The sequence below is a fragment of the Palaemon carinicauda genome, chromosome 10 (assembly GCF_036898095.1).
Source record: "Palaemon carinicauda isolate YSFRI2023 chromosome 10, ASM3689809v2, whole genome shotgun sequence".
Taxonomy (NCBI): Eukaryota; Metazoa; Arthropoda; class Malacostraca; order Decapoda; family Palaemonidae; genus Palaemon; species Palaemon carinicauda.
Window position 1 is genome coordinate 66,158,850 of NC_090734.1, and position 27,594 is coordinate 66,186,443.

Consider the following 27,594-nt stretch of genomic DNA (forward strand, 5'->3'; position numbering starts at 1 on the left):
TAGTGCTTGACTTGCAGACTTTGAACAGCTTTGCAGAAACATTTTTTTTTTCTTTAAACTACTGACCGTATAAATGGGGAATCGCATAATTCGGGACCCTAATGTATGTATGTATCTATGTAGGTATGTATATATGTATATATATAGATAATATATATATATATATATATATATATATATATATATATATATATATATATATATATATAGTTAATATATATATATATATACTGTACTCACCACGAAAGAAGTTCAAGAAAAACTTGAATGATGATGGCGATGAATTTGCTGCACAGTAGAAATGATGATGATGAAGCTGATGATGTGTTCTACTGTGCAGCCAGGTAGTATTTTACGTCTCTTCAGACGGAGGTGTCTTTTCCTGGGAAACCTCTTCAACTTCTTCCTGGGAAACTTCTTCAATTTCTTCCGAAGGCGTACTAGCAGGAGGAACTGGCTCTTTTTTGCGAGGCTGGAAGAACATTGTGATCGGAAGTTGTTGCCGCTGCTTCTTTTTTCGATCTAAGAGCATCTTGTAGGGAGTCATTATGTCATCAACCTTGTTGCAGAATTGCATCGACCGAACCATATCCTCGTCCCACTCTTGCAACATTTCTTTCAACTCCTTCGCATGGTTGCAGGCCTTGGCAAGCCGTTCTAATGTTAAGCCCGTTTCTTCGACATTTTCTTGGGTCTCTTCCTGGGTTTCACTCTCTTCTTCGCTTGCCGATTTCGTCAGGTCTTCGAGGTCTGCGTCAGTTAGGGGCTAGGAATGGCAGTCCAACAACTCGTCGACGTCTTCAGTCGTCATGTCGCCAAACCCGTCACCTCCAATTATGGCAGCCAACTGCACAGATTTGCGTATTGCAGAGTGTTGGATTTCAGCAGGTGTAAATCCCTCGTCGTCGTAAACAATCTGGGGCCACAACTTCTTCCAGCTCGCATTCACGGTTGCAGGTTTCATCTCTTGCAGTGCCTTCTGAATATTCTGCAGGCACGTGGCTATGGTGTACTGCCGCCAGTACGCCTTCAAGTTAAAATCTTCATCCTCATCATCTTGGGCAGCATCCACACACGCAACGAGGTCCGCCAATGTATTCTTCGTGTAGAGGGCCTTGAACGCCCTGATAACCCCCTGGTCCATCGGTTGAATTAATGACGTGGTGTTGGGTGGCAGGAACTCAACCTGAATGCCCTCATGCGACAGGTCAGTTGCGTGTCCACCAGCGTTATCCATAAGGAGAAGGATCTTGAATGGCAAGCCCTTCTCTAAGAGATATTTGCTGACTTGCGGGATAAAACACTGATGGAACCAGTTGGAGGTCAGCATCTTCATAATCCATGCTTTTTGATTATGCATCCAGTACACGGGAAGGAGATTCTTATTTTTATTTTTCAAAGCGCGAGGATTTTTCAACTTATAAATAAGCCCCGGCTTTAGCAAAAATCCAGCAGCATTGCCACACATCACGAGGGTAACGCGATCCTTGAATGCTTTAAAGCCAGAGGCTTTGGCTTCCTCTTTGAACAGGAAAGTTCGCGACGGCATTCTCTTCCAAAACAAGCCGGTCTCATCCATATTAAACACTTGTTCCGGCTTGTATCCACCTTCGGCGATAATATTCTTGAATGTCTGGTTCGCGTAAGTTTCAGCAGCGGCAGTGTCAGCCGAAGCAGCCTCGCCATGCAGGGAAACGCTTTTCAGGGCGAAGCGTTTCTGAAACTTCGCGAACCATCCTTTGCTGGCGGAAAAATGTTGTTTCTGAGGCTGGGAACCGGTGGATGTCCCTGGTTGAGGATCATCTGCATCATCATCTTCTTCAGCATGGTTGCCGTCGTCGTCTTGAGGTTCCTTTGCAGCAAAATTCTCATACAAGCCCAAAGCCTTTGTTCGGATGGTGTTCGTATCCAAGGCTATGTTCTTCTTCCGGCAGTCGGCAATCCACACAGCTAAAGCACCTTCCATGCGTACGATCCTTTTATTACGCATTGTAACGACTCTCTTCGCTGATCTGCTAAAGGTGATTGCAGCCGTCTTTCTAATGTTCGCCTCGTCCTTCTTGATATAGCGAACAGTAGATTCGTTGATTCCAAAATGGCGCGCCGCGGCCGCGTAACTTCTACCGTCTTTTAACATATCGAGAAGCGTAACCTTCTCAGCAATCGTCATCATCCTTCGGTGGCGTTTAGGCTCACTACCAGCCTTAGTAGAAGCAGAACGCTTGGGAGGCATTGTACAGTAGGATTTGACAAAAAGTTCAACTTAAAAAGGTCGCACACAGCACAGATTAAACTTCACAAACTTAAGAACGTCTACTCAGCGATACGCGGTAAGAGAAACAGGACGACCCAGGCCCGCGAGAACCTAGATGCTGGAAGCTGGAGATGCGAGCAAAACACCAATCACAGGCTAGATAACAAAACTTGAGTTCTGATTCGTCATCTATCAGCGCTTGAACCAATCACAACCCGTCTTACAGTAAATGATGTGTAGGTTACCAACTCAAAGTACAAGATACCCCGCGCATACCGTACGTACAGTATTAATAATAATAAATAATGATAATAATACAGTACAGTACTGTAATAATAATAATAATAATAATGATAATAATAATAACAATCATAATTTTATTAACAACAACAACAATAATAATAATAACAATAATAATAATAGCTTTACGTATGCTATTTTATTCTTTTGTAGGATGTGTGTGTCTCTCTCTCTCTCTCTCTCTCTCTCTCTCTCTCTCTCTCTCTCTCTCTCTCTCTCTCTCTCTCTCGTACGCTTATTCGAAATAAGATTTTTGCAACAAAGAATATAATTGGATGCAGTACTACGTACGTATACATACAAAAGATTCATGGAAAAAAAGCACATCCATTACATTTGTAGTACAGTAGTAGCCATCAGCAGCCTTACACCATTCTAATATTGTATGACTGCATCTGATTTGCGTTTCATGTTCGATTTAATTTTACTACGTACTGTATACAGTACTGAATTATCGTATGATAATAATACAGTAATAATAATAATAATAATGAATATAATAATAACAATAATAATTTTATTAACAACAACAATAATAATAATAATAATAATAACAATAATAATAATAGCTTTACGTATGCTATTTTATTCTTTTGTAGGATGTGTGTCTCTCTCTCTCTATCTCTCTCTCTCTCTCGTACGCTTATTCGAAATGTGATTTTTGCAACAAAGAATATTGTTGGATGCAGTACTACGTACGTATACAAACAAAAGAATCATTGAAAAGATGCACATCCATTACATTTGTAGTACAGTAGTAGCCATCAGCAGCCTTACACCATTCTAATATGGTATGACTGCATCTGATTTGCGTTTCATGTTCGATTTAATTTTACTACGTACTGTATACAGTACTGTATTATCGTATGATCACATTCTCTTTTCGTGTTTTATTTCTTTCTGTGCTGAATTATATATCATATGTAATGCAATGAACAATCAGTAAGAGCAGATATTACTAATTACAGTATTAATGGAATTACAGGTATCAAAATATCGTATTTGGGGGTCTTCAGATTTCGCGGTATTTTCGAAATTCCTGGAAAATCCGCGATATGTATATATATATGGGTTATGGAAAAAACCCGCGAAGTGGTGAATCCGCGATGGTCGAACCGCGAAGTAGCAAGGGTTCACAGTAGTCATTCCCCTGCCGGTTTCACCGTTGCCGACATAGGAAGCTCAGCTTCCCTAGTCCACAACCGAAAGAGTAGTACAATTGCCGCCACCTTTCTCCCTTGCGGACTAGAAGACATGTCTTATATCCGGCACTGTCTCAGGCTAGGGAATTGTTATTCCTCTGCCGCCCAAGACGGCGCCGGCATAGGAAACGTTTCCTTGATTTGCAACCAAAAGTAGGAGGCATACCTGAAGCCTTCTTTCTATGCAAAATATAAGACCCTTTCCCTTCCCCTTCTGTCCTTTAGTGACGGCCTAGCCGTCACGATCCCTGTGGCCGGTATTCTACAATCACCCCGCTTGCCGGGCTGACTACGATACCAGCCGGGCTTAACGGAAGCAATGCTCTGGAAAAGGTTGAGCCGGCCTTGACGGCTGCCGGTAGGAAACCCATTACAACTTTGAGTATTCTTCAGTCCTCCCTTGGACTGCCTTCCACAAACCCTGTAACTGGCAGTGCAGCCGGCAACAGATATTGTGGCTGGATGGAAGCTAGAATCAATACATTCTCTCCCCTTCCATTTGAATCCTCATTCTGGAAAGAAGGCAGTAGAGACAGTAATCCCTACAACCCTAATTATTGTACTAAACTATAATAATACGGTTGACCTTCTCTCCATTCTTTCTGTCGGCTATTGCTGCTAGGTACTAGCATAGCCCGGTAGTATACCGGCAGAACTACAGTATAAGACTATACAGTAGCCAGTATTCCTCCAGTATAATAATACAACAGTTAGAAAACTACAGTATATAATAATACAGTAGTATGATTTCCAACATACTCTGTGTATCCTTTCACAGTCCATTGTTGAGACCACTAAGCAAATGTTGAGGTGAAGCATCCCTTCAACATTCTGATGTATCCTAGATCATTGGAACACCAATAGTTACCCTGCAGTATTGATATTTCCCTTGTGGTGGAGTTAGTGTTAGTATACACTGACTTCAGCTCTAAGTACAGTGATACCTCTACATACTATCTTAATTCGTTCCAGAAACTGCTTTGTATGTTAAAACGATCGTATGTTGGAGCAAATATTCCCATAAGAATACACGGTAATTTGTTTAATTCATTCCTCAGCCTAAAAACCCATAACAACTCCTTAATAAATTGCTACACATAATTACACAACATTAATACAATTGAATAATACAGAAATATCTAAAAAAAAGAATAATAATAAAGAAATAATAAATAAAAAAGGGGTTTTTATTAACACTTTACCTTAGCGACAGGCCAGCGCAGGTGTAGGGACTGCTACGCAGGAGGAAACGGAAGATCAGCGAGGAGGTAGAGTCGGCGACTGCGATAACGTACGATAACTTACTCTAACTTACACTACGTGAACTTTAACCTAACTTAGCTTATTTTTTTTTTTTTCATTTTTATAATTTTATTTTTTTTTTTTTACATTTTTTTTCTTTTCTATTTTTAATTTTCATCACTTTCACTCGATTCAGTTTTCCTTTTCTTTGCTTCACTTTCTTTCTTTTTATCATGATCACTAGACCGTTTCGTAGATTTCTAAAAGAAACTATCGAGAGAAAGTTGCTTGGTATGGCTTTTGAGGATTTTTCTAAAATGAGTTAAGCAAACATCATCGAACTGCGCAACTACACGGCAAACCTGAAGTTTCTCTGGGTGATGTTTGTCGATGTAATCAACCATGTGTTGATGATATGCTAACATCTGTTTTATTTCAGCCGTACCTAAGATTTGGCATACCTCCTCGGTCTCCGACTTACTCAACTGCGCTTGGAACTCATCATGCTGCATGGCTTGCAGCTCCTTGAGTTCCTCGGTGGTGAGCTCTTCATGATGCTCATCGACGAGTTCGGTGATGTCATCTTCATCCACCTCCAGACTCATGGATTTGCCAAGGGATACAATCTCTTCGACGTCTTCCTCGGCGGCAAGCACAGGTTCATTCTCGGGGCCAAAACCTTCGAAATCTCTGGGAGCAACAGCATCAGGCCAAAGCTTCTTCCAAGCTGAATTCAGGGTCCAACGAGTTACTCCCTCCCAAGCCTGATCTACGATCTTTAAGCAGTACACGATATTAAAGTGGCTCCTCCAAAATTCACGCAAAGTTAAGTTGGTGCTTTGCATGACATTAAAGCACTGCTTAAATAAGTGCTTGGTGTAGAGCTTCTTAAAATTAGAGATGACTTGCTGGTCCATGGGCTGAAGGATAGGGGTGGTAATCGGTGGAAGATACAACACTTTTATAAATTTGTATTCGTCGATGATATCATCTTCGAGTCATGGGGGGTGAGCGGGTGCATTGTCCAAACAAAGCAAGCACTTCAAAGGCAAATTCCTCTCCTGAAGGTACTTCTTGACAACAGGGCCGAAAACTACGTTTACCCATTCCACAAAGATATGCCTAGTGACCCAAGCCTTAGAATTAGAATGCCATAGAACATGTAGCAGGTCTTTATTAATTCTATGTGCTTTAAATGCCCTAGGGTTTTCGGAATGGTAAACTAATAAAGGCTTAATTTTGCAGTCCCCGCTGGCGTTGGCACAAAGCGCAAGAGTCAACCGATCCTTCATTGGCTTATGTCCAGGCATTTTCTTCTCTTCGGCGGTAATGTATGTTCGACTAGACATCTTTTTCCAAAACAGACCGGTTTCATCACAGTTGAACACCTGCTGCTCTACGTAGCCTTCCTCCTCCACGATGCTTTCAAACTTTTTAACAAAGTCTTTAGCAGCCTTGGTGTCTGAACTTGAAGCTTCTCCATGCCGAACAACTGAGTGAATCCCGGTCTGTTTCCTAAATTTCTCGAACCAACCTCGAGACGCCTTGAATTCCTCCGTCGTAGGATCGGTTGAACTCTACCCCGCATCACCCCCAGAGCCCGCCGCCTTCAAGTCACAATAGATAGCGCTGGCCTTTTCACAAATGATCGTTTCAGTGATCGTATCGCCAACCATCTCCTTGTCCTTTATCCATATTAACAAAAGGCGTTCCACCTCTTCCAGGGTAGGGCTACGACGTTTAGAAATAATCGTGATCCCCTTCGAAGGTTTCACTGCTTTAATGGCTGCCTTCTGTTTTAGGATCGTCGAGATCGTAGACATATTCCGGCCATATTGTTTAGCAAGATCGCTAACACCCACACCTCGCTCATGCTTTTCTATTATTTCTTGTTTTAGTTCTAATGAAAGCACTGACTTCTTCCTTTTCTCACCACTACTACTTCCTGAACCGAAACTAAGCTTTTTAGGACCCATGATTACAAAACACAAAAAACAAAACGTGAAAAAGGAAGATAAAAAGCACCGTTAATAACTGAGCGAATAGAGAACAACCACAGGATGCACACGAGATGAGAGGACTGATCAAGGCGACGCTCGATTGGCATCCCTGCGATGTGCTGCCGTCTAGTGGCGTCAACAAGAAACTACGATCGACACTTTCAAGAAAATTCCACGCGTACACGTATGATTTACGTCGTATGTTGGAGCAACACTTCAGGTATCGAGACAGAAATTTGGTCAAATTTTACTTCGGATGTTGGAAAATTCGTATGTTAGGACAATCGTACGTAAATGTTCCACTGTACTAGAGCTATTCCACCCTATATTTCCCTAATAAGGAAATTTAAAATATTAATATTGAGGGAGGTCACAGCAATTGCCTGGACAGGAAACACAGATATGTGTCTTTCCTATTTCCCTTCTAGCTTACTATCCTAAGCTATAATTATAATAGTAATGATTACTATTTAATGCATGTGAATATATTTATCAGTGTGATAAATTACCCCATACTTATTTCACTCTTTCTTTCCTTACAGGAGGAGGCTAAGGTGAAGTGTGCGGTCATGTACTGCAACCACAAAAGCAGGGACTTTTGTGGCCACAAGATGTGCAGGTCTCATGCCCACTGCTCCATCACAACTGAAACCCTGAGGTATTGGGATCCGAAGGGTTGCACCGTCTGCTCGGCCTTGATGTCCGAGGGTTTCGGTGATCCCAAGACGATGGAGTCGAGGGATACTGCGAGGGAAACGCTTCGAAGGTGGGTAAGAGGGTTCCAGAAGAACTCTCCCGGACCTTACCTGCCAAACGAAGCGATAAGAAGCCTTCTGTTCCCTAAAGCAACATCCGACGCGGTTGTGCCTCAGGCACAGGTCAAGCCTCCCTTCATACAACTGACGATAGAGGCTGACATCAACAAGGCTCTAGAAGGCATGGACATCCATCAGGAACGGATGTCGGAGATGTCCTTAGACACCGAAAAGGATCTTCTTCAAGAAGATCCTGAAGAAGAGGTGGCCCAGCCACCCAAGGAGGAAGAAGGATCCGTATCGACTGTGACGGAAGACCCTCTACTGTCTGTGATGGCATATCAACCTGTGCCGTCAACCTCTTCGTGTTATCCAAGGGTGAAGCGCTTATGGCTCAGCTCCAATTGATAATGGAAACAATGTACAAGGAACAGCAAGAGATGAGGAGGAGGTCAGAGAAGCCTACCGCTCGGTCGCTTTCATCGGCTCCCACAAGCTTGTCAAAGTCTCTGACTTACCCCAATGCTCCGAAACCAACCCCTGGAGGTATGTGGAGTTCATGCCCATGGTGAATGGGAAACTCTACATCTCTGAGAAGATGGGGGCCATACCCTTCGACGATCTCCAATTCTGGCTGAACATTTCGGCGTACCCGGAATGCTTCGTGAGATTGTGGGATGAACCAGCATCTAAAGAAGAGACGGAACCTAAGGAGGTCATGGTCTTTGATCATGAAAAGGCGCAGGCGCAAATGAGTAACCTGAAGAAAGCCATATATACAAATATGACAAATTCGGAGATGATTTGTATTTTTCCTAACCATACAAACCTTAGCTATTTACATTGGGTATTACTTTCGGCGTAGCTGAAATGACGAGCCATTAGATTTTAACGAGGGTTTCCTACCCCGTGCTAGTTAGCAGGGGTAGGGGGAGGGGTAGCTTGCTACCCCTCCCTCCCTCACACACCAGTGAAATGTCTCACTTCACTTAGAGGTATGACTTGACTTGGGGGACAGGGCTGGCGGGCAAATATGTGTAAATAGCTAAGGTTTGTATGGTTAGGAAAAATACAAATTATCTCCGAATTTGTCATTTGTTCCGTAACCGAAATACAAACCACGCTATTTACATTGGGTGACTAACCCCTTAGGAAGGGTGGAAAGTCCCCAGCCATACTGGCTTTGGCTTACCCGGGGACTCAGAATCCAAGTGAGTCGCACTCGAGAAAAGGAGTCCCTACACCTCACAAGTTCCTTGCTCCGCAAGGAAACGTGTGGCCTACATAAGCTTGTGTGTGAAGGAAGAAAGTGTGACCCATCCTAGGCAGTTGACCTGGAGTTCCAGAAGGAACTCTGGGTTAGGACGTTCCCAATACCACCTCGTCAGGGTATGGGGGACGCGACAGTATTGATTCAATACTCGGAACACAAGGAAGCATGGGTTACCTGCAGAGGTTTGAGGTCAGCTATGCAGAGACCAGGATGCTGCTTCCCCAGTAGAGGGGACGATGAAGAAAGAAGTAAGGGCCAGACATACTTCTTTCGTTCATGCAGACTAAAACCTGATAACAATGCCCTCAACCTTCTGCTACCTGTCCAAAAAGGAGCCTGAGGTTAGACCAGCTGTTGTGTAGCCACCACAGAGCGATAGAAACGTATCGATACTCCTTTGGGTCACGTCCTGCAGGAAGCGGGCTGCGAAGGTCATTAGACGCTTCCAAACTCCAGCTTGTAGCACCTGCGTCACAGAGTAGTTCTACTCGAAGGCGAGGGACGTTGCGATGTATCCGACATCATGCTGTAGGGCGACGGGACGGGGGAGGGTCTGGATTCAGGTCGAGATGAATGCCCTTGAGTCCGAGCTGAAGAGGTATACTGGTGACTCTCCCCTGTGTCCTCCCTGTGCTCCCAAACCGGCTTGCACGTGAGGACAAACTGCAGCTGTTCTCAAAGATAACCCCTTGATTCCTTTACTGGCAAGAAGGAGAAGGTCTGGGTCATCTGATACAGAACGGAGACTCGAAATCCTGAAGGAGTCGAACTGAAGGTCCGGGACTCCAAGATTCTGAGTCTAGAAAACAACTCAGGAGCGAACCTGAATGTTGCCTTCCCCTATTCTCTTGAAAGGGGGGAGTCGTACGAGACCATGAAGATTGCTTACACACTGGCCGAGGCCAGAGTGAGCAGGAGCACCGTCCCCCAAGACGGAATACGATCAGAGGCCTGACGTAATGGTTCTTGAGAAGATCTCTTAAGGGACTAAAGAGTCCGAACCATGCTCCATGGAGGAGGTCTCACTCCGACTAGGGGCAGGGACGTTTGCAGTTTCGCATGAGCGAAGAAAGGTTCAGCGGGAAGGAAAAGTCGATTCCTTTCATCCTGAAGGCCAGGGAAAGGCTGAGCAATAGGCTTCACTGCCGAGAGCGGAAAAGAGTTTCCTCCCGCCGAAAAGCAATAACTCCGTTATTGCTGGAGAAGAGGCCTCAAGGGAAGAGGTATCTCTCCCACGACACCAACCACAGAAGACTCTCCACTTCGCCTGGTAGACCCCTGCGGATGACTATTGCAAGAGACGCGACCTCCGCTCCGCGACCATAGCGGGTTGACTCTTCTTGAGGAGGCGGCGTAGTGTCTCCAGGCGTGAAGCCGAAGTGATGCAACAGCTCATGAAAGATGTTGTAGTGTGGTTGTTTGAGTAGCCTGTGTCGTGGAAGAAGCTCTCCCGGGAGTTCCGTCAGGGGAAGCAGAGGGTCCGGAAACCGTTCTGCGTATAGTCACAGCGGAGCTCTCAGGGCCATCGAAAGGTTGACAGACAACCTGGTCTTGTTGAGACCCATTCTTAACAGACAACAATGTTGGAAAGACGCAGGCGTCGATGTTGTCCCACCGTCACCGGAAAGCATCTTGCCAAAGAGTCTTGGGGTCTGAGACTGGGGGGAAGAACAGCGGAAGCTTGAAGTTCCAGGCTGTCGTGATCAGGTCCCCCAGGCCAGGACTTGCTGGTTACTATAGGCCACAGGCCCCCAGGTACTCTCTATCTGTGAGGCTCTGCTCAGATAGACGGAGAAAACATTCCTCTGCCCGGAATGAGCGAGCCGATAGTGGTATTGAGAGGACCTCGGATCATCTCAGTATCTCTACTGCAAGATGCGAAAGTATGAAAATGCGCCTCCCTGTTGGTTGGAATATGCCAGTACCATGAAGTTGTCGCGCACGGAGCGACTCGGCAGGATCTGTAGGATCTGTAGAGGGGCCAGACTACGGCCCCTAAGCCTGCCTGAATGATGGGAAAGTACCCTTCAGGTCCTGACCATAGGCCTGTACCGGAACATGCCCCCTCCCCCCCCCCCCTTTCCTTTGACTAGTCCGAGAACAGCTTCAAATGAGGGGAAAGGACGAGAATATCCACTCCCATGCAAGAGGTTCCATAGGTCAACACCCATTGCCGGTCTAAACGTTCCGCTGGTCCCATAGGGACCAGAAAGTCCGGTTAGTCGTTGCTTGGATACCACCAGAACTTGGGCCGCCTCACTGGGAACTTATCCTGAGGCGACCGTTCGGAACTAGACGGGTCAATGAGGAAAAGAGACCTAAGAAACGTTCCAAGATAGGGCTGAAAGCTCTCCTTGGCTGAGAACAGGTACTGCGACTCTCCTCAGCCTTGCCACAGTCAACTGAAGGGAAGGCTCGGAGGAGTCAATATCATGGCTAGATACTCCAGATGTTGAGGCAGAAGTAGAGAAGGCTCCTAGCAAATTACCATGATCCCTCACTCTTGGTAGAGACCCGGAAGCTTGTCCCGGTGTTGAAGAAGGTCGAACCCGAGCCTACCGGAGTTGACCAGGCCTCCAAAAAGCGAAGGAGGCGGAAGCCTGCTCCTGAACGGCCATGAGGGAAGCAGGGAGAGTTCTCTGGGGAAAAACCTGCGATGCTGCGGCGGGATCGCCACACCGCATCTTAAGCAGGAACACCTGTAGTCTAGGCTGAATTCCAAGAGCTTCCTGAAAGATGGATGGAATGGAACCTGGAAGTACCCGTCCTTCCGATCCAGGGCTTAAGGAGTCCTGCAGCCTCGTTACCAGTCTGATTGACTCTGCTGTTCCACGCTGGACGAAGTTTGTTCGACAAACTTGATTGACAAACTTGATCAGAGCTGAGAGGTCGATGACGGAACTCCCGTCTCAGATGCTTTCCCAGAAGAAAGGATCGACTGAAGAAGCCGGGGGGGAAGCCGTGGACGACCCTATGGAGGACCTTCTCCTAAGACATGGATCCTTCTGCCCAACGGGCAAACCTCTTGCCGACCCCATGGCATAGAGGCTCAATGACACTGGATTCGCTGACAGTGAAGGAGAGATGGTAAGAGCGAGGCGCGATATCCTTGGCTGATCACGGAGATCGTGCAGGAATCGGGAGGCTGTTATCCGGACGAGTAACCTTAGGCATTCCCCCAGCGTGAGACCTGCAAGGGGGATTGCCAATCCTAGAGTTTGTGAACTCTGCCGCTCCCTTTAGGATTATGCCTCCCTGGGAGAGCCTCCCGTGCTACCTGTCCCTGACAGGAGGGGACTGCTATTGTACACCTTGTCTTAGCTGCCGTAGCCAGTTCCGATAACTTAGGCTGACGAGGCTGAATGAAGAGGCGTCAGAGGCTTGCAGGGTCTGGAAGTAAGCGCCTTGGAGGAGTGAAAATGGAATTCGACTTCCTCCGCACAACAACTGTCCATTTCTCTGTCCTTGGGCTCAAAACAAGCTCTTCCCAAGGATGGAAGAGTGTCTGAGCTTGTCGACATTCACGGATGAGACACCCGAGAGGAAGCCCTCAGACACTGCGTCTAAATGCTCCAACATCGAGGCTGCCCGCAAGTTCGAAACTTGGCGACGGAACGCAAAGGTGCTTGAGCCCGAGAGGAGGAAAGTACCCATGATCTTCCTGGGGCTTCCAAGTACAAAACCTCGGGTCGCAACCGAGGAGGGAAAGGCCTGGTAAGCCCCTTCCACAAGAGGTGAAGAGGAAGGGCTAAACCAGTCACCCATTGCCCGACGGAGAAATCTCGAAAGGAAAACTCCCTGGCAAGACCCTTCCAGGGAATGACGAAGAGAAAGTACTAACCCAGGTTCTGGAAAGAAGAATGTTGCACAGACCTCCCTGAAGATTCTTCCTGCTCTAGCACGAGCCATGCTCTGCGTTTACGGGGTGAAGACCGTGTTCTGGAAACACGCTCCAGAAGACTCGCCAGGCTGGCCGTGTTGCGAAACCCCGACGGGAATCGCGGTCGCAATCGCCCTAGCGCTCGTGCGATAGTAAATCAATGGTTCGCGCATGGGCGAACGTGGAAGCGCCCGTGCGCGGGCACGCAGGAGCGCAGACGAAAGTGCGCGAGGGAGCGCTGAAGGAGGGCGGGCGTGGATGGAAGGGCGAGAGCTGGCGGTCGGAATCCGATAGTGCACAGGCGAGCGATGATACGTAGGCAAGCGATGGCTTACTGCAGGAATCGAGCTGGCGCTCGCGCGATGGAACTCCGTTGGTTCATGCGCGGGCGAACATTGGTGCGCGGGCACGTAGGCGCGCGGCCGAGCGCAGGCTGTCGGGAGACCGATAGCGCATAGGCGGGCGATGGCGCGTTGACGAGCGATGGCGCGTCTTGGCGAGCAATGGCCCGTAGGCGAGGGAAGGCGCGTTGGCAAGCGATGGCAAGTGACGGCGCGTTGGCGAGCGGTGGTGCGTTAACAAAACGCTAGCGCGCAGGCGAAGAATCGCGCGGGCGCGTAGGAGACTGCTGACGCGTAAGAAACTAGGGACGGTTGACGGCGAGCGCTGATGCGAGCTGTCAATCAGGCGATCCTGGACATTCAGAAAAAACCGTTGGCGCCCATTGGTGCGTGGCAGGAAAGGGAGCGCAGATGTGCGCTGGCGATTTGAAGAAAGCTGGTGCACAAAAGGACAGAAGTAAAAGTGAGCGTCGGCGAGCAGGAGGAAGATCTACGGCAAGACTCAGCTACCGGAGATTGTGGTGCACAGCAGGCGAGCGCTAGATCGCTACTGATGGTGTCCGGGAACCTGTAACGCGTGGAAGATCGATAGCGAGCAGGCGATCGATGGTGTGTTGTTGAACGCTGGCGCGTGGGCAAGCGATGGCGCGTTGGCGCGTTGGCGCATGGTGGTGCTTGCGCGCAGGCGAAAGATCACGCGGGCGGTCAGGAGATGGTCGATGTTCAGGAGAGCGCTGACGAGCAAGCGAACGTTGATGCGTCTGTGGTCGCTGGCGAGCAGAAGGGCGACGTGTGGAATCCTGTGCGTACAGTAGCTTAGAAGCACTCGTAGGCGACCGCGAGCGTTGCTGCGCTGGAACAGGCTGACGAGCCGGATCGCGAGGGCGAGGAGAGAAGAGTCCTTGTCCAAGACCTGAACCGAAGTTCCAGGTTGCGTGGGCGAACGTGGGCGCACATTGCGCATATCAGGAACTGGGAGCGCAGGTGCGCTCTGACGGGCAGGAGATCTAGAGCGCTCAGGAGACCGATGGCGCGCAGGGCGCACAACAGGAACAGCAGGATGTTCGGAGTCCTCAGGAGAGCGCTGGCGAGCAGAGGGGCGATGATCATCAGGAGAACGCTGACGACCAGGAGAGCGCTGGCAATCAGGAGAGCGCTAGCAATCAGGAGAACGCTGACGAGCATGAGAGTGCCTGTGCGCTAACACTGCAGAGGGGAGCGCAGGGGAACCCTGACGCGCAAGGGAAGCACCCACACCGTGGGAGGCAACCCTTTGCCCCGAAGGGGCCGTTGCCCGTCGGATGACGAGGTCAGACTGCTGTCCATCTACACCAGGGGCGGAAGGTCTGGAAGGCGCTGGAGATCGATCCCAGGAGAGATCTAAGCAGGAAGGAGCATCAGGCTGCATACGACGAGAAGATTCAAAAAGGCGCCTCTTAGTACCCTTATAGAGAGACGGGAGGCCCTTACGACGTAGCGGACGGTGAGCCTTACGGCAAAGGCGGCCAACAGCAACAACAGCAGAAGAGTCCTCCGAAGAGGAGTCTCTATGAGTGTCCTCCCTCGTGAACGAGAGAGAAACACTTCGTAGAAGAGACGGGTCAGCCAGTGACCAAAAAAGAGCAAACCTCCGAAGAGGGGCTCCTGCAGTTGCCCAGCCCCTTGAGCGTAACTGCAGGTGCGACCGCTCAGCACCAAGAGCATAGTCGCACTAAAAAAAGGCAAGAGGAGATCCCCCCAAAGGGAAAAAAACTCAAGCCTGGACAGGAAAACTTCCCTCGGAAGGAAAGTTACCCACCCAAGGAGGCGAGCCTCCAGTGTGTTCTAAAATGAACTGGAGAGCTGTCAGTAGTCACGGGAGTACTTCCAGGAGAAGGAGACACGCCCCTGACGAAGATCTATAGGGGAGGCAGCAACAGCAGATTCCCCAGGCCTCAACAAGACAGCTCACTCCGTTGTCACATTACAGAAACGAACTAGATCGTTAACTGTGAAAAATTTAAACAAAAAACATTAGTTAACATTCATTCCCCCGGGAAGACTCCGAAGAGGAATCCAGAGGAAAAAGAACACAACAGGCACGTGCCTTCACAACCACTTACACTCACGGAAGGAGAGCTGTACCAGACACAGAATTATAGAAATTATAATTATGTAACTATGTAATTATGTAATTTAAAAATGAATGAACACTAATTAAAGAACGAAAACCCCGAAAGGAATCGTTCTACAAAAGCTGAACAACCAACAAATACAATTAGATTCATAAACTAATTGAGACAACGTACGGCGTAGCAACCCCACCCACCCGGGAAGGAAGCTACTCAGACGTAGTAAAGGTAAAACATAGTACGAACTCTGAAAAGGAAACTTACTGATTTCTATACTCAAATATATACATAAACACGAAAAAAATGTTTACATATATATTGAGTAAAAGAAAAGTAAGTGATTAAGTAAAGACAAAACAAATAATGGCTACCAAGCGAGGACGAAGACAGGCACGTCTGTCCATCGTCCGAGCCAAAAGTGAAGTGAGACATTTCACCGGTGTGTGAGGGAGGGAGGGGTAGCAAGCTACCCCTCCCCCTACCCCTGCTAACTAGGAAACCCTCGTTAAAATCTAATGGCTCGTCATTTCAGCTACGCCGAAAGTAATACCCAATGTAAAAAGCGTGGTTTGTATTTCGGTTATGGAACAATTGAAGGTTTCTGCTTTGAGCAAGAGGCCCCCTACCTTCCTTGCTCCTTCCTCCAGAGCTTTTCCCTTTTCGGTTAAAGCTCTCCACTGCGTGCTAAAAGCAGTTGATGCGGGGAAACCATGCCCTACACTAAAGGAATGTAAACCATTGTCTCTAGTTCTGCCTACCTGCGAGAAGGATTGGAACGAGGTCCATCTAACCTTCTCAATCTCGAAACTGGATCCAGAGATAGCAGGACAACAGTTCAACGAGAACCTTCCGAAGTTGTCGGATCATCTTCTGCGAAGGGAACAGGAGACAAAGGAGAGACTAGCCGCGTCTTTGTCTCTCCAGAACTGTATGGAGATGTGTGCAGGCATCTCGAGTACTCCATATATGTACACGGTCCTATCCAAGATGCACGTGGCTACCCTTGTAAAAGACATGTACGCTTTCGTGAAGGCCAGGAGGGCCTGTAGACAGAACGTGTTTGCCAATGCAATGGTCAAGCACGAGCCCAGGAAGTTAATTACTTCATGTATCTGGGGCAAGGACCTCTTCCCAAAAGAAGCAGTCCAAGAGGTAGTTGCTAAAGCCGCCACGGAGAATAGGAACCTTCTCCAAAAGTGGGGCATGTCTTCCAAGAGGAAATCATCCTCTGACGCTGGTCCCAAACCCAAGAACAGGAAGACAAAGAAGCCACGCGTGCCTCATAGACCTGCACAGCATCCCACGGTTACCATGAACACAGTGCCCCAAATGGTTGCCCAGCCGCAAACCACATTCCAAATGGTGCCCCAGCAGTTAGTAGCTGTCACCAGCCTTTAAACCAAGCTTTGAGAGGCACACCACTACCTTTCGCCCTAAAGGTAGAGGATCTAGTAGAGGCTCCTCAAGAAACCCCTCAAGGGGTAGAGGAGGATGTGGTCAGGGTAACAAACCCTCCTGATCATCTCAACAATGAGATGCTCCAGGTAGGAGGAAGACTCTTCCACTTTCGGGGTCGTTGGACCTTCAATCCTTGGGCCCAAGGCCTAATCAAGAATGGACTAGGGTGGAAATGGAACAAAACTCCACCTTCTTTTCCTCAATTCTTCCAACACTCCACCCCCTTATTGGAAGAATATACCTAAGAACTCCTGAACAAAAAGGTCATAAGGAAAAAGTCCATCAAATTCCAGGGAAGGCTGTTTTGTGTTCCCAAGAAAGACTCGGACAAACTCAGAGTCATTCTAGACTTGTCTCCACTCAACAAGTTCATCGAGAACAACAAGTTCTGGATGTTAACCCTACAACACATAAGGACCCTGTTACCAAAAGGGGCGTACACAGTCTCAATAGATTTGGCAGATGCTTACTGGCACTTACCAGTCAGCCGCCCCCTCTCCTGCTACCTAAGATTCAGGCTACAGAAGACAAACTATGTCTTAACAGCCATGCCCTTTGGACTAAACATAGCCCCAAGGATATTCACAAAACTTGCGGACACAGTCGTACAACAGCTACGTTTAGAAGGCATTCAGGTAACAGCATACCTGGACGACTGGCTGGTGTGGGCAGCCTCCAAGACTGCTTGTCTGCAGGCAGCCACGAAGGTGATCCAGTTCCTGGACCATCTGGGCTTCAAGATCAACTAAAAGAAGTCTCGCCTCTCTCCAGCTCAAGAGGAGGAGAGAGACTGCGGGTTCTGTCATGAGACTACTGAAATCCAACAAGATTTCAAGACGCCAACAGGAAAGAGTACTGGGCTCTCTCCAGTTCGCAGCAGTAACAGACTCAGTGCTGAAAGCACAACTGAAGGATGCGTCAGGAGTCTGGAGAAGATACACATCAAACGCTCAAAAGAGATCAACAGACATTGACACCGACCTTACTGCGATCGCTTCTGAGGCCATGGTCAAAGGTCAAGAGCCTAGCAAGGACAATTCCCTTACAACCACCTCAACCTTCATTAGTCATCCACACAGATGCCTCACCGGAAGGATGGGGAGGCCATTCCCATCAAAGGAAAGTACAAGGGAACTGGTCACACCAGTTCAAGACCTTTCATATCAACATTCTGGATGCCATGGCAGTCTTTCTAACGTTGAAGAAACTATCCCCTCACAGATCAACCTACATCAGGTTGGTCTTGGACAGCGAGGTGATAATGAAATGTCTGAACCGACAAGGCTCGAGATCGCCCTACATCAATCACGTGATGTTGGCCATCTTTCGCTTGGCAAGAAAGAAAAGATGGCACTTATCAGTAATTCAACTACAAGGGTTCCGCAATGTGACGGCGGACCCTCTATCCAGGCAAAAACCGATAGAGTCAGAATGGTCCCTAGATGCAGACTCATTCTCCTTCATCTTGGAAAAAGTCCCGGAACTGCAGATCGACCTCTTCGCAACGAGCAACAACAAGAAACTACCTCGATATGTGGCCCCATACGAGGACCCTCGGGCAGAAGCGACAGACGCTATGTCCCTCGATTGGAACAGATCGAATCATATCTATCTGTTCCCTCCAAAAAATCTCCTGCTGAAGTTCCTCAACAAGCTGAGATCCTTCAAGGGAACAGCAGCAGTAGTGGCCCCCAAATGGCTCAAGAGCAATTGGTTCCCTCTAGTGATAGAACTGAAGCTGAGGCTATTTCCTCTACCGAATCCAGTTCTACCCCAACTGGTTCAGAAGTCGACTGTCTACACTTCATCATTGAGAACACAAAACCTACATCTCATGATTTTCTCGCCTTAGCAGCCAAGAAAAGGTTCGGGATCTCAAAAGACAACATCGACTTTATAGAAGAATACAAGTCAAAGTCAACCAGAAGACAATATGAATCGTCTTGGAAGAAGTGGGTCTCCTTTGTCAAAAGCAAACAGACCGGCAGAAATCTCGATAGACTTCTGCCTTTCCTTCTTCATCCACCTTCATGAGCAAGGCCTGGCTTCCACCACGATAACTACGAGTAAGTCAGCTTTGACTAGACCTCTTCTTTACGCCTTCCAGGCGGACCTGTCAAACAAAATCTTCAATAAGATTCCGAAAGCATGCGCTAGACTCAAACCACCAACCCCTCCAAAGCCCATATCATGGTCCTTGGACAAAGTCTTGCACTACGCTTCGAACTTGAACAACAAAGATTGTACCCTAAAGGATCTAACACAAAAAGTGATATTCTTGTTCGCCATAGCCTCAGGAGCTAGAGTTAGTGAAATAGTGGCCCTATCTAGAAACGAGGGCCATATTCAGTTCACAGAAGAGGTAGAACTGAATTTCTTTCCCGATCCTACCTTCCTCGCCAAAAACGAGCTGCCCACGGTGGGGTCCTTGGAGAATCTACCCTCTGAAGGAAGATGTCTCTCTATGTCCAGTAGAGTGTCTTAAGGTCTATCTTCGAAGAACTTCAGACTTCAAGGAAGGACAGCTCTTCCTAGGCGAAACCTCAGGATCAAACTTATCCCTAGAACAGCTGAGGGCGAAACTCACCTACTTTATTCGCAGAGTGGATCCTGACAGTACACCCATAGGTCACGATCCTAGAAAAGTTGCTTCCTCGCTGAAATTCTTTCAGCATATGGACTATGATAGACTCCGCTCATATACTGGGTGGAAATCTTCTCGAGTCTTCTATAAACATTAAGCGAAGCAAGTGCATGAAATATAACACTTTGTGGTGGCGGCAGGTAGTGTTATAAAACCTGTCGTCTAGTGCTGCAATGAACAGTGAACTGTTTGGGACTTAAAAGTACACGGGGTGAAATGGTATTAGCATCTTTTAGTATAATACCCGTCAGTGGAGATCACTATAGTGAATCTCGGACTGTTCTATATAGGTGTAGAATCAAACCAATAACACCAGTGCCGTGTGAACATTCGTACACAGTGTTGAAACATATCCAACATCTAAGTGAAATCAATCAAATAATTTCACAATACTGAGTGGCACCTGTGACTAACCCATATATGTATTTCTTCCCTTACAGGTTACAAATATATATATATATATACCTTGAAGATGTTGAATTGTTAAAGGATTCTATTTACGATACATTCGTTGTTGTATTTACATTTGTCTATACGAATAAATACATAAAATGTATCTGCGCTTTATACGCCGTGCATAAAATCGAATAAATGTTCCAGAGCCTTTTATTTTTTCCTAAAAATAAATATACTTGTCAGTATACCTCTGTCAGAACAACCTGGTAATCGCTAAAAAGTTCCACCTTGTTCCTACGAAATACAACTTTGACGCCTTATAGTCGGTATCGACAATTTCCCTGCAGGGGGCAGGAAGCCCTAAGTTAGTTCCAAACTTAGTGGATATGACAAATAACGGTAATGTCATATATATTAGGTCTGAAAGACCTTATAAGGAACTTAGTCAAAGTAAAGGCACTTATACAAACCCACAGATATAGTACTTTCAAGTAATTCTCTGGTAAACTTCCATCAGGACGACATGGCTGAGCCCAAAAAACCGATTTTGAGCAAAGCGAAAAATCTGTTTTTGGGTGATATGGCCATGTCGTCCTGATGGACCCTCCCTCCTTCCTAAAAGGAATATACAACTATGTAACAAAGTCCCCACCCGAAACAACTCTATTTGCGGCTATCCACGCTTAATTGCAACAAGGAACAGTACACCGTGGTAGTACTGGGAGGGGATCTACCGGGTAACCTTGATAACGGCTCCCCTTCAATTTCGCCACTCTTTCCCCTCAAAGCAAAAACTCTATTCGGGGTGAAGATTGCTATGTGTCGTATCAAGAAATACGTCCCCTGACATTATGCGATATCCTTAAGAGTTATATTAAGGATACTCACGCCAGGAGTTAGAATTCTGGACACCTGTGGTCAATTCTCTGGGAGTATCACTGTAGCCAAATATCCCTTAGAAAGCTACCTAAAGGAACCTTCCATCAGGACGACATGGCCAGATCACCCAAAAATAGACTTTTCGCTTTGCTCAAAATCTGTTATATGTATGTGTGTATATAATACATACATACATACATACATACATACATATATATATATATATATATATATATATATATATATATATATATATATATATATATATATATATATGTATATACAGTAGGGTCCCGAATTATGCGTGTTCGAATTATACGATTCCCCTTTTATGCGACCTCTATTTTTCAAAAATAAATTTTCTGTATCTGCGAAACTGTTCAAAGTCTGCGAGTCAAGCACTATAAAATGTATCAAATCTATCGTCTTCCTAAGCATATTGGTAGCCCTAAATACTTTGATTTATAATAAATTTTACAAAACAATATTAACATTACATCTTATTAACATAATTTTATAATGAATAGCCTATTTAAGGATAAAATTCCACATCAACAATGAAATCAACTGTTAACTGTGCGAGTCCAGCTGACAAAATGTAAACAGAATTGTGGTTACGTTCTCGGCAATCATTATCTTTCTCCAACCTTACGATAATTGTAATGGTAGTGTTAATGATGGTATATTAAAGCATTATTTTTGTTTAGTACAGTATATATAAAAGCCTTATTTTTCCCTCCGGGCGTTCAAGGTTTTCACGAGTAGACTGGGTTCGTTTATCGGCAGTGAATAGCCTAAACTACGGTAACGAGTCGGCAATATTTTGTCATATTTTAAACAGTACACATTTGATTTGCAAAGATTAGTTTTGTAGAGTAGACGGTAAAATAAAAATCTCTCTCTCTCTCTCTCTCTCTCTCGAGAAAAGAGAGAGAGAGAGAGAGAGAGAGAGAGAGAGAGAGAGAGAGAGAGAGGGAGAGAGAAATTTTATGGCAGAAATCCTCTCTCTCTCTCTCAAATTTCTGCCATCAAATCTCTCTCTCTTTCTCTCTCTCTCTCTCTCTCTCTCTCTCTCTCTCTCTCTCTCTCTCCTCTCTCTCTCTCTCTCTCTCCGTAAGAAATAAAACCCTAGTTAACATATGGCAACTTGAGTTTAAGAATGAAATTAACATGACAATTGTTAGTTGTGGCGATCAATTCCTCCCTTCAGGAGGTACACGAAACAAAAACACGGCACTCGATTACAACAGCTGATTCTCTCTCTCTCTCTCTCTCTCTCTCTCTCTCTCTCTCTCTCTCTCTCTCTCTCTCTCCTCTCTCTCTCGTGTTATACAATACTTACAAATAGATGAAGAAACCAAAATCGGTTTTCTTGAAGTGTCAATTAAATACAAAACGAAAAAATTATACCGTGTATACATCCATTTCAATCATAGCTTAAAATACGGTATCCAATTTCGTCAGCAAACCACTATTTTTTAGGAAACACCATTCTATTCCAGAAAATTTTTACTCTTTAAATAGTCAATTGCGCTATAATAAAACATGTACTTGGGTTTTTAAATTTCGGGTGTGTTTTAAAAATCGAGTATTGCTGACTTCTTCTTGTTTTACTTTTGGCTGTGATTAGATCAGCTGATGTCTAGCTTCCGCTCTCACGAATATGCGCGTACGAATACGGTAACAAAGAATTGTTTACACCATTTCTTAATTTATTCAACCCATCAATACAGTTAACATTATATAAGGACCCATGTGTTATAAACTATATTTATTGTTTAGTACATTTAAAACCATCTCTCTCTCTCTCTCTCTCTCTCTCTCTGTCACATCGAACGTAATAGCGGTAACCTAATTGTTCGATGACTTTAAAAATAGGCCTAGTACTTTCTTCTTTTACCATTTTTGCATATGGTTTTCCTAACTGAAGTTAGGAAAAGTATTTTGGATATGGAAAGGACAATTATCTTTCGTAACAGTTTAGAATTATCGTAAATTATCATTCTGTCATTAGCGGCAGTTTGCTATTGTGGATTAAACGCATAAGGAAAAAAAAGATTTCCAGCTTTGCTACGAATTTAGGAATTTATATGGATACGGTAAGTAAAATATTTGTAATAACAATGTTTACTAAATGTTTGTAATATCATTAGTTATCACTTTGATCATGTGAGTTTAATGCGTTCGTTTGTTTATTATGATCGAAGATGGAGCGTAAACAAATGGAAGGTTTCCGTTTCAGGCGGCGTCATAAAGAAAAACATTATATAAATGGCATTCACTTCATTTATTTGGAAGTTCTTAGAAAAAAAATTAAGTAGAGCATTGGTAATAACAAAATCAACATATAATCAATATTGGTAAGATTGCTGTGGATGCAAAAACTAACCTATACACAGATGTGTAAATGTGTCTGTTTCTTCGTTATGATCAGAGATATACGTAAACAAAACATTAGTTGTCGTTTTCTATTGTGCTTTTTGGCGTGTTTAGGAAATGCATGATATAAAATCGCCTTTATTTTGATAATTTTGGATTTTCAATCATACAACAAAGGCTAGTCTATAGAGTGATGGTTTTGCTATTCACCAGTTGTCTTAAACAATAGATATGACAAACATTAAAATTTGTCTGTATTTTGGGTCGTGTTATAACGGGAAATATACAGTGTTTACACCCATCCTGGTTGTAATTTTAACCATTTTTCAAGTTATTAGAACTTTAAAGTATATTAAATGTTTGATTTATTTACAAGAACAATTTGATATTATAAAGAAATACAGTACAGTACAAAGAAAATAATGGAAAAGGGTAGTAAACACGTTTGAATAAGCAAGTTGCTGGTTGCCATGGCCAAATGTAATTATTTCTGTTAGTTGTGTGTTTCGAAATCTGCGATTTTCCATTTATACGAGGTCATTCATCGACCAAATTCTCGCATAATTCGGGACCCTACTGTGTGTATATATATATATATATATATATATATATATATATATATATATATATATATATATATATATATATATATATATATATATATATAAATATATATATATATATATATATATATATATATATATATATATATATAAATATATATATATATATATATATATATATATATATATATAAATATATATATATATATATATATATATATATATATATATATATATATATATATATATATATATATATATATATATATAGTCCATCCGTGGAGACTCCATTATTTTGCTCTCTGGTAAAACGACTTAATTTAAGCATTTAGAGAGTTCTTATGATCATGTCTAACTTATCCTTGAACTCATTTACCGTGATACTTCTTACTACATCTGCTGGAAATCTATTTGCTATTTTGTATGTAAAGAAATTGCCACATTGAGTAGTGTTATATCTTTTCCATTCCAGTTTATATCAATTACCTCTGGACTGTTTGTGCTAAGCATGAATAGATTTTTGTAATCTACATTTGTTATTCCTTTAAGAATTTTGAATGCCTCAATTAACTGACCCCTTAGTTGCCGAGTCTGTAGATCAAATAAGTTCAAACGTTCCATCTTTCCTCTATGTCCTAAATGCCTTAGTGTTGGAACTAGTTCAGTGGCTCTAGCTCGTACTGCTTCCAGTCTATCTATAAGCTTCTGAATACTTGGAGCCTAGAATTGGACTCCGTATTCTAGATGGAGTCTTACTAGTGATGTGTACAGCTGTATTACAGTGTCTGTTTCTGTATTTGAATTGTCTCCTTAAGTAACCAATTAGTTTTTATGCTTTATTTTCAGCTTTTAAGCTGTTTGGTGAACTTCAAATCCTTGCTGATAATAGTACCGAGATCTCCCTCCTGTTCCACACTTTCTATTTCATTACCCTGCAGTGACTAATCTGATTGTGGGTTACTATAACCTATGTGCATGACTTTACATTTCCCACAGTTGAAAGGCCTTTGCCATTTTCTGGACCATTCTCCTAGCTTCATTAGATCCCCTCTTAAGGCTTCTACGTATTCTGAGTTCGCACCATTTATGACTAGTTTAGTGTCATCGGCAAATTTGGCTATTCTAATAGTTAATCCCAAATCTATGTCGTTAATGTAGATCAGAAATAGCAATGGGCAAAGGACATATCCTTGAGGTACTCCGCTTGTAATAGATGCTCACTCTGAAGCTTGTCCATTGATTACAAACTCTCTGTTTTGTTTGTTAGCCAATCTTTGATACATTCCACTGGCTCACCGATGATGTCTAGTGCTCTAACTTAGACCATCAATTTTTTATGAGGAACTATGTCAAAAGTCTTTTGAAAGTCCAAGTCTATGATATCTATTGCCTTGCTTTTGTCATAAATGATAAATTCCAAAAGATTTGTCACAGATGATCTCTTTTGTCAAAAACCATGTTGGCTGTCTATCAGATTGGTTTTCTCTATATGTTCTACTATTGAATCTAATATAATTTATTCAAAATTTTTCACGGCACTGAAGTTAGACACCCAAGTCTGTAGTTACCAGGTTCTTCTTTTGGTCCCTTCTTGTAGACTGGAGGAACATTGCCTAGTTTCTATCCTTGTGGTATCTTTCCTGTGTTGGCTGTCTTTCTAAACATTTTGTAAAAGTGTGGGGTTATCTCTTCTTCTAGTTCTATAATTTCTCTTCGATGAATAGCATCTGGACATGGTGCCGTAGACTTACCAAGTCCTTTCATTTTATTTTTTACACTATTCATTGTAAAGGTGATTCTATTTAATAGTTGTGGCCCTTAAAATATATGAGAGAGAGAGAGAGAGAGAGAGAGAGAGAGAGAGAGAGAGAGAGAGAGAGAGAGAGAGAGAGAGAGAGAGAGAGAGAGAGAGAGAGAGAGAGAGAGAGAGAGAGAGAGAGAGTTACAAGGATTTTGGATGTCTTAGACATTTTAGTCCATCTGCCAAATGCCCCCCCAAAAATTTGATTTTCTACCTCATTGTGCAGAGTGACTACACATATGTAAATAGACATAGCCTTGAAAAAGTGTGATAGCTCATATCTACGTCAATAGAGGATTAATCATGCCGAGAAGATAAGCTTCCAAAACAATGTAAGAGGTATGAATTTCAGGTAAGAAGTCATTGCAATGAACTACAACTAAAAAAAAGGGTAATATTTCCGTACCTTGGACTTTCCTGTCAATATCAAGAATGACCCTTCACTTTTTTCAAATATTATGGATGAGTTTGGTGTCAAAACACCAAATCTTATTTTCTTTGGTTCTTTCTTCTTTCCTAGAGCAGCCTCTGGATCTGCAGCTGTGGTGCAATCAAAGTTATTTTAATTAAAAAAAAAAACTTAGTGATGTATTAGAAAAGATTGATAAATGACTTGGTGTGAATGTCAGAGAACAGAGGCTTTAGAATCTGTCAACCATACTAGGTGGAAAATATCACAAGATAATTTACTGTGGATGCTCAAAGAACAGACTAATTACAATGGCACACAAATATTTCATGTGGAAACGGTTATCACAAAAAACCAAAATTTTATTATTATTTTGGATTTGAAAAGTTTACAAAATAAAAACAATTATCAACAAGTGGTAAATATAGCACTTAATTTATTACTTTGTCATTACTTTGTAGAAAGCATGCACTACCAACTGATCATCTTGCAAGTTGAGTGCTACTGACCACCATGGTGTAAAGAAATTGGATTGTCTCAACCTATTCATACTGCAATAATAGATTCTTTGCAAAACTTATGCTAAAATTATGATATTTAGTTGTCTCAAGCCCCCAAGAACTTTCTTCTCTAAACAAAACAAATGTACTCACATTGGTGGGTTTTTTTTATTCTAACAATGTCTTAAAAAATAAGAAACCATCACTTTTACTCATTCTGTTTAGAAGTCATTCAATAAAAAAAAACTTCATAGGAAACACATCAACTGATCAGTTACTTTGGGGTGGGGCTAGCATTCTGGTACACAAATTCTGATATGTAACAAAAACCCGAAACAGTAATACCTCTCTTTACGTTGGTTCCAGCTTTACATCACTTATTAATATACTGCAAGTATCTGGTTTTGATAAGATGATGGAGGGTTGCAAGTAATTTTTTTTTTGTTCAGTAAATGCATGTGGACTACACAGGTCACTTTATAGGATGAAACTCTGACCCACATTGAACATTGACTTGGATCGGTTCTTTTGGAACCAATTAAAGACGTACGGCATATTACAATAATATAGTGGAGCCTATATTTGAACATTCAAGATAATATAGCCCAAACTAGACTGCTCTTTTTATTTTCCATTAAATGGGAGATTTATCAGCAAAATCTATCTTGTCTGAAAAAGATGCCTAGCAAAAATCACCAGAATAATGAAGTCAATAAGCAAAGTACTCCTATAAGTTGAGGGGTTACTACTTGGTAAAGTGCCTAACCTTTATGTACTGTACTATGCATCATCCAATTAAAACACCAATACAGTACAGTATATACCGAATATAAAAAGCTAATTCTCAATAAAATTACCTTCAATTTCTTTGCATGTAAGAGAGAGAGTTTTCTTATCCATGAACTTAAAGACCAGGGGCTGCCCAACAGTGAATCCATGCCGTGCAAACTGTTCTTTGAAAATCATACTCATTTGGTCGGTATCATAGGGCTCATTTGTGGTGCTTTTTTTCTGCAAAAAGTCAGCTTCTACTACCAGTGTTCCAATCAACTGAGTCTGTGGGTCATGTACATATGGTTCCACCCTAATCTGAAAAGTATTCATTCTTGTAAAAAAAAGAATACATATGTATTAAAAATATTTCATGGTAATAAAGAATTTAGTTATAGACATTATAAAATTACATATACTGGAATTAAGCTCAAAA

General features: G+C 43.6%; 1 protein-coding gene across 1 annotated transcript in view; it reads right to left on the bottom strand.

The window, feature by feature from the left end:
* The window catches only part of LOC137648623 (vesicle-fusing ATPase 1-like), a 451,093-nt gene that overhangs the window by 140,889 nt on the left and 282,610 nt on the right, over positions 1-27,594 (bottom strand). Inside the window, exons 4-5 of the mRNA XM_068381564.1 lie at positions 27,245-27,476; positions 25,885-26,018 (exon numbers count right to left, since the gene is read on the bottom strand). Of these exons, the coding sequence (XP_068237665.1) occupies positions 25,885-26,018; positions 27,245-27,476 (366 nt within the window). The remainder of the gene's footprint in view (positions 1-25,884; positions 26,019-27,244; positions 27,477-27,594) is intronic.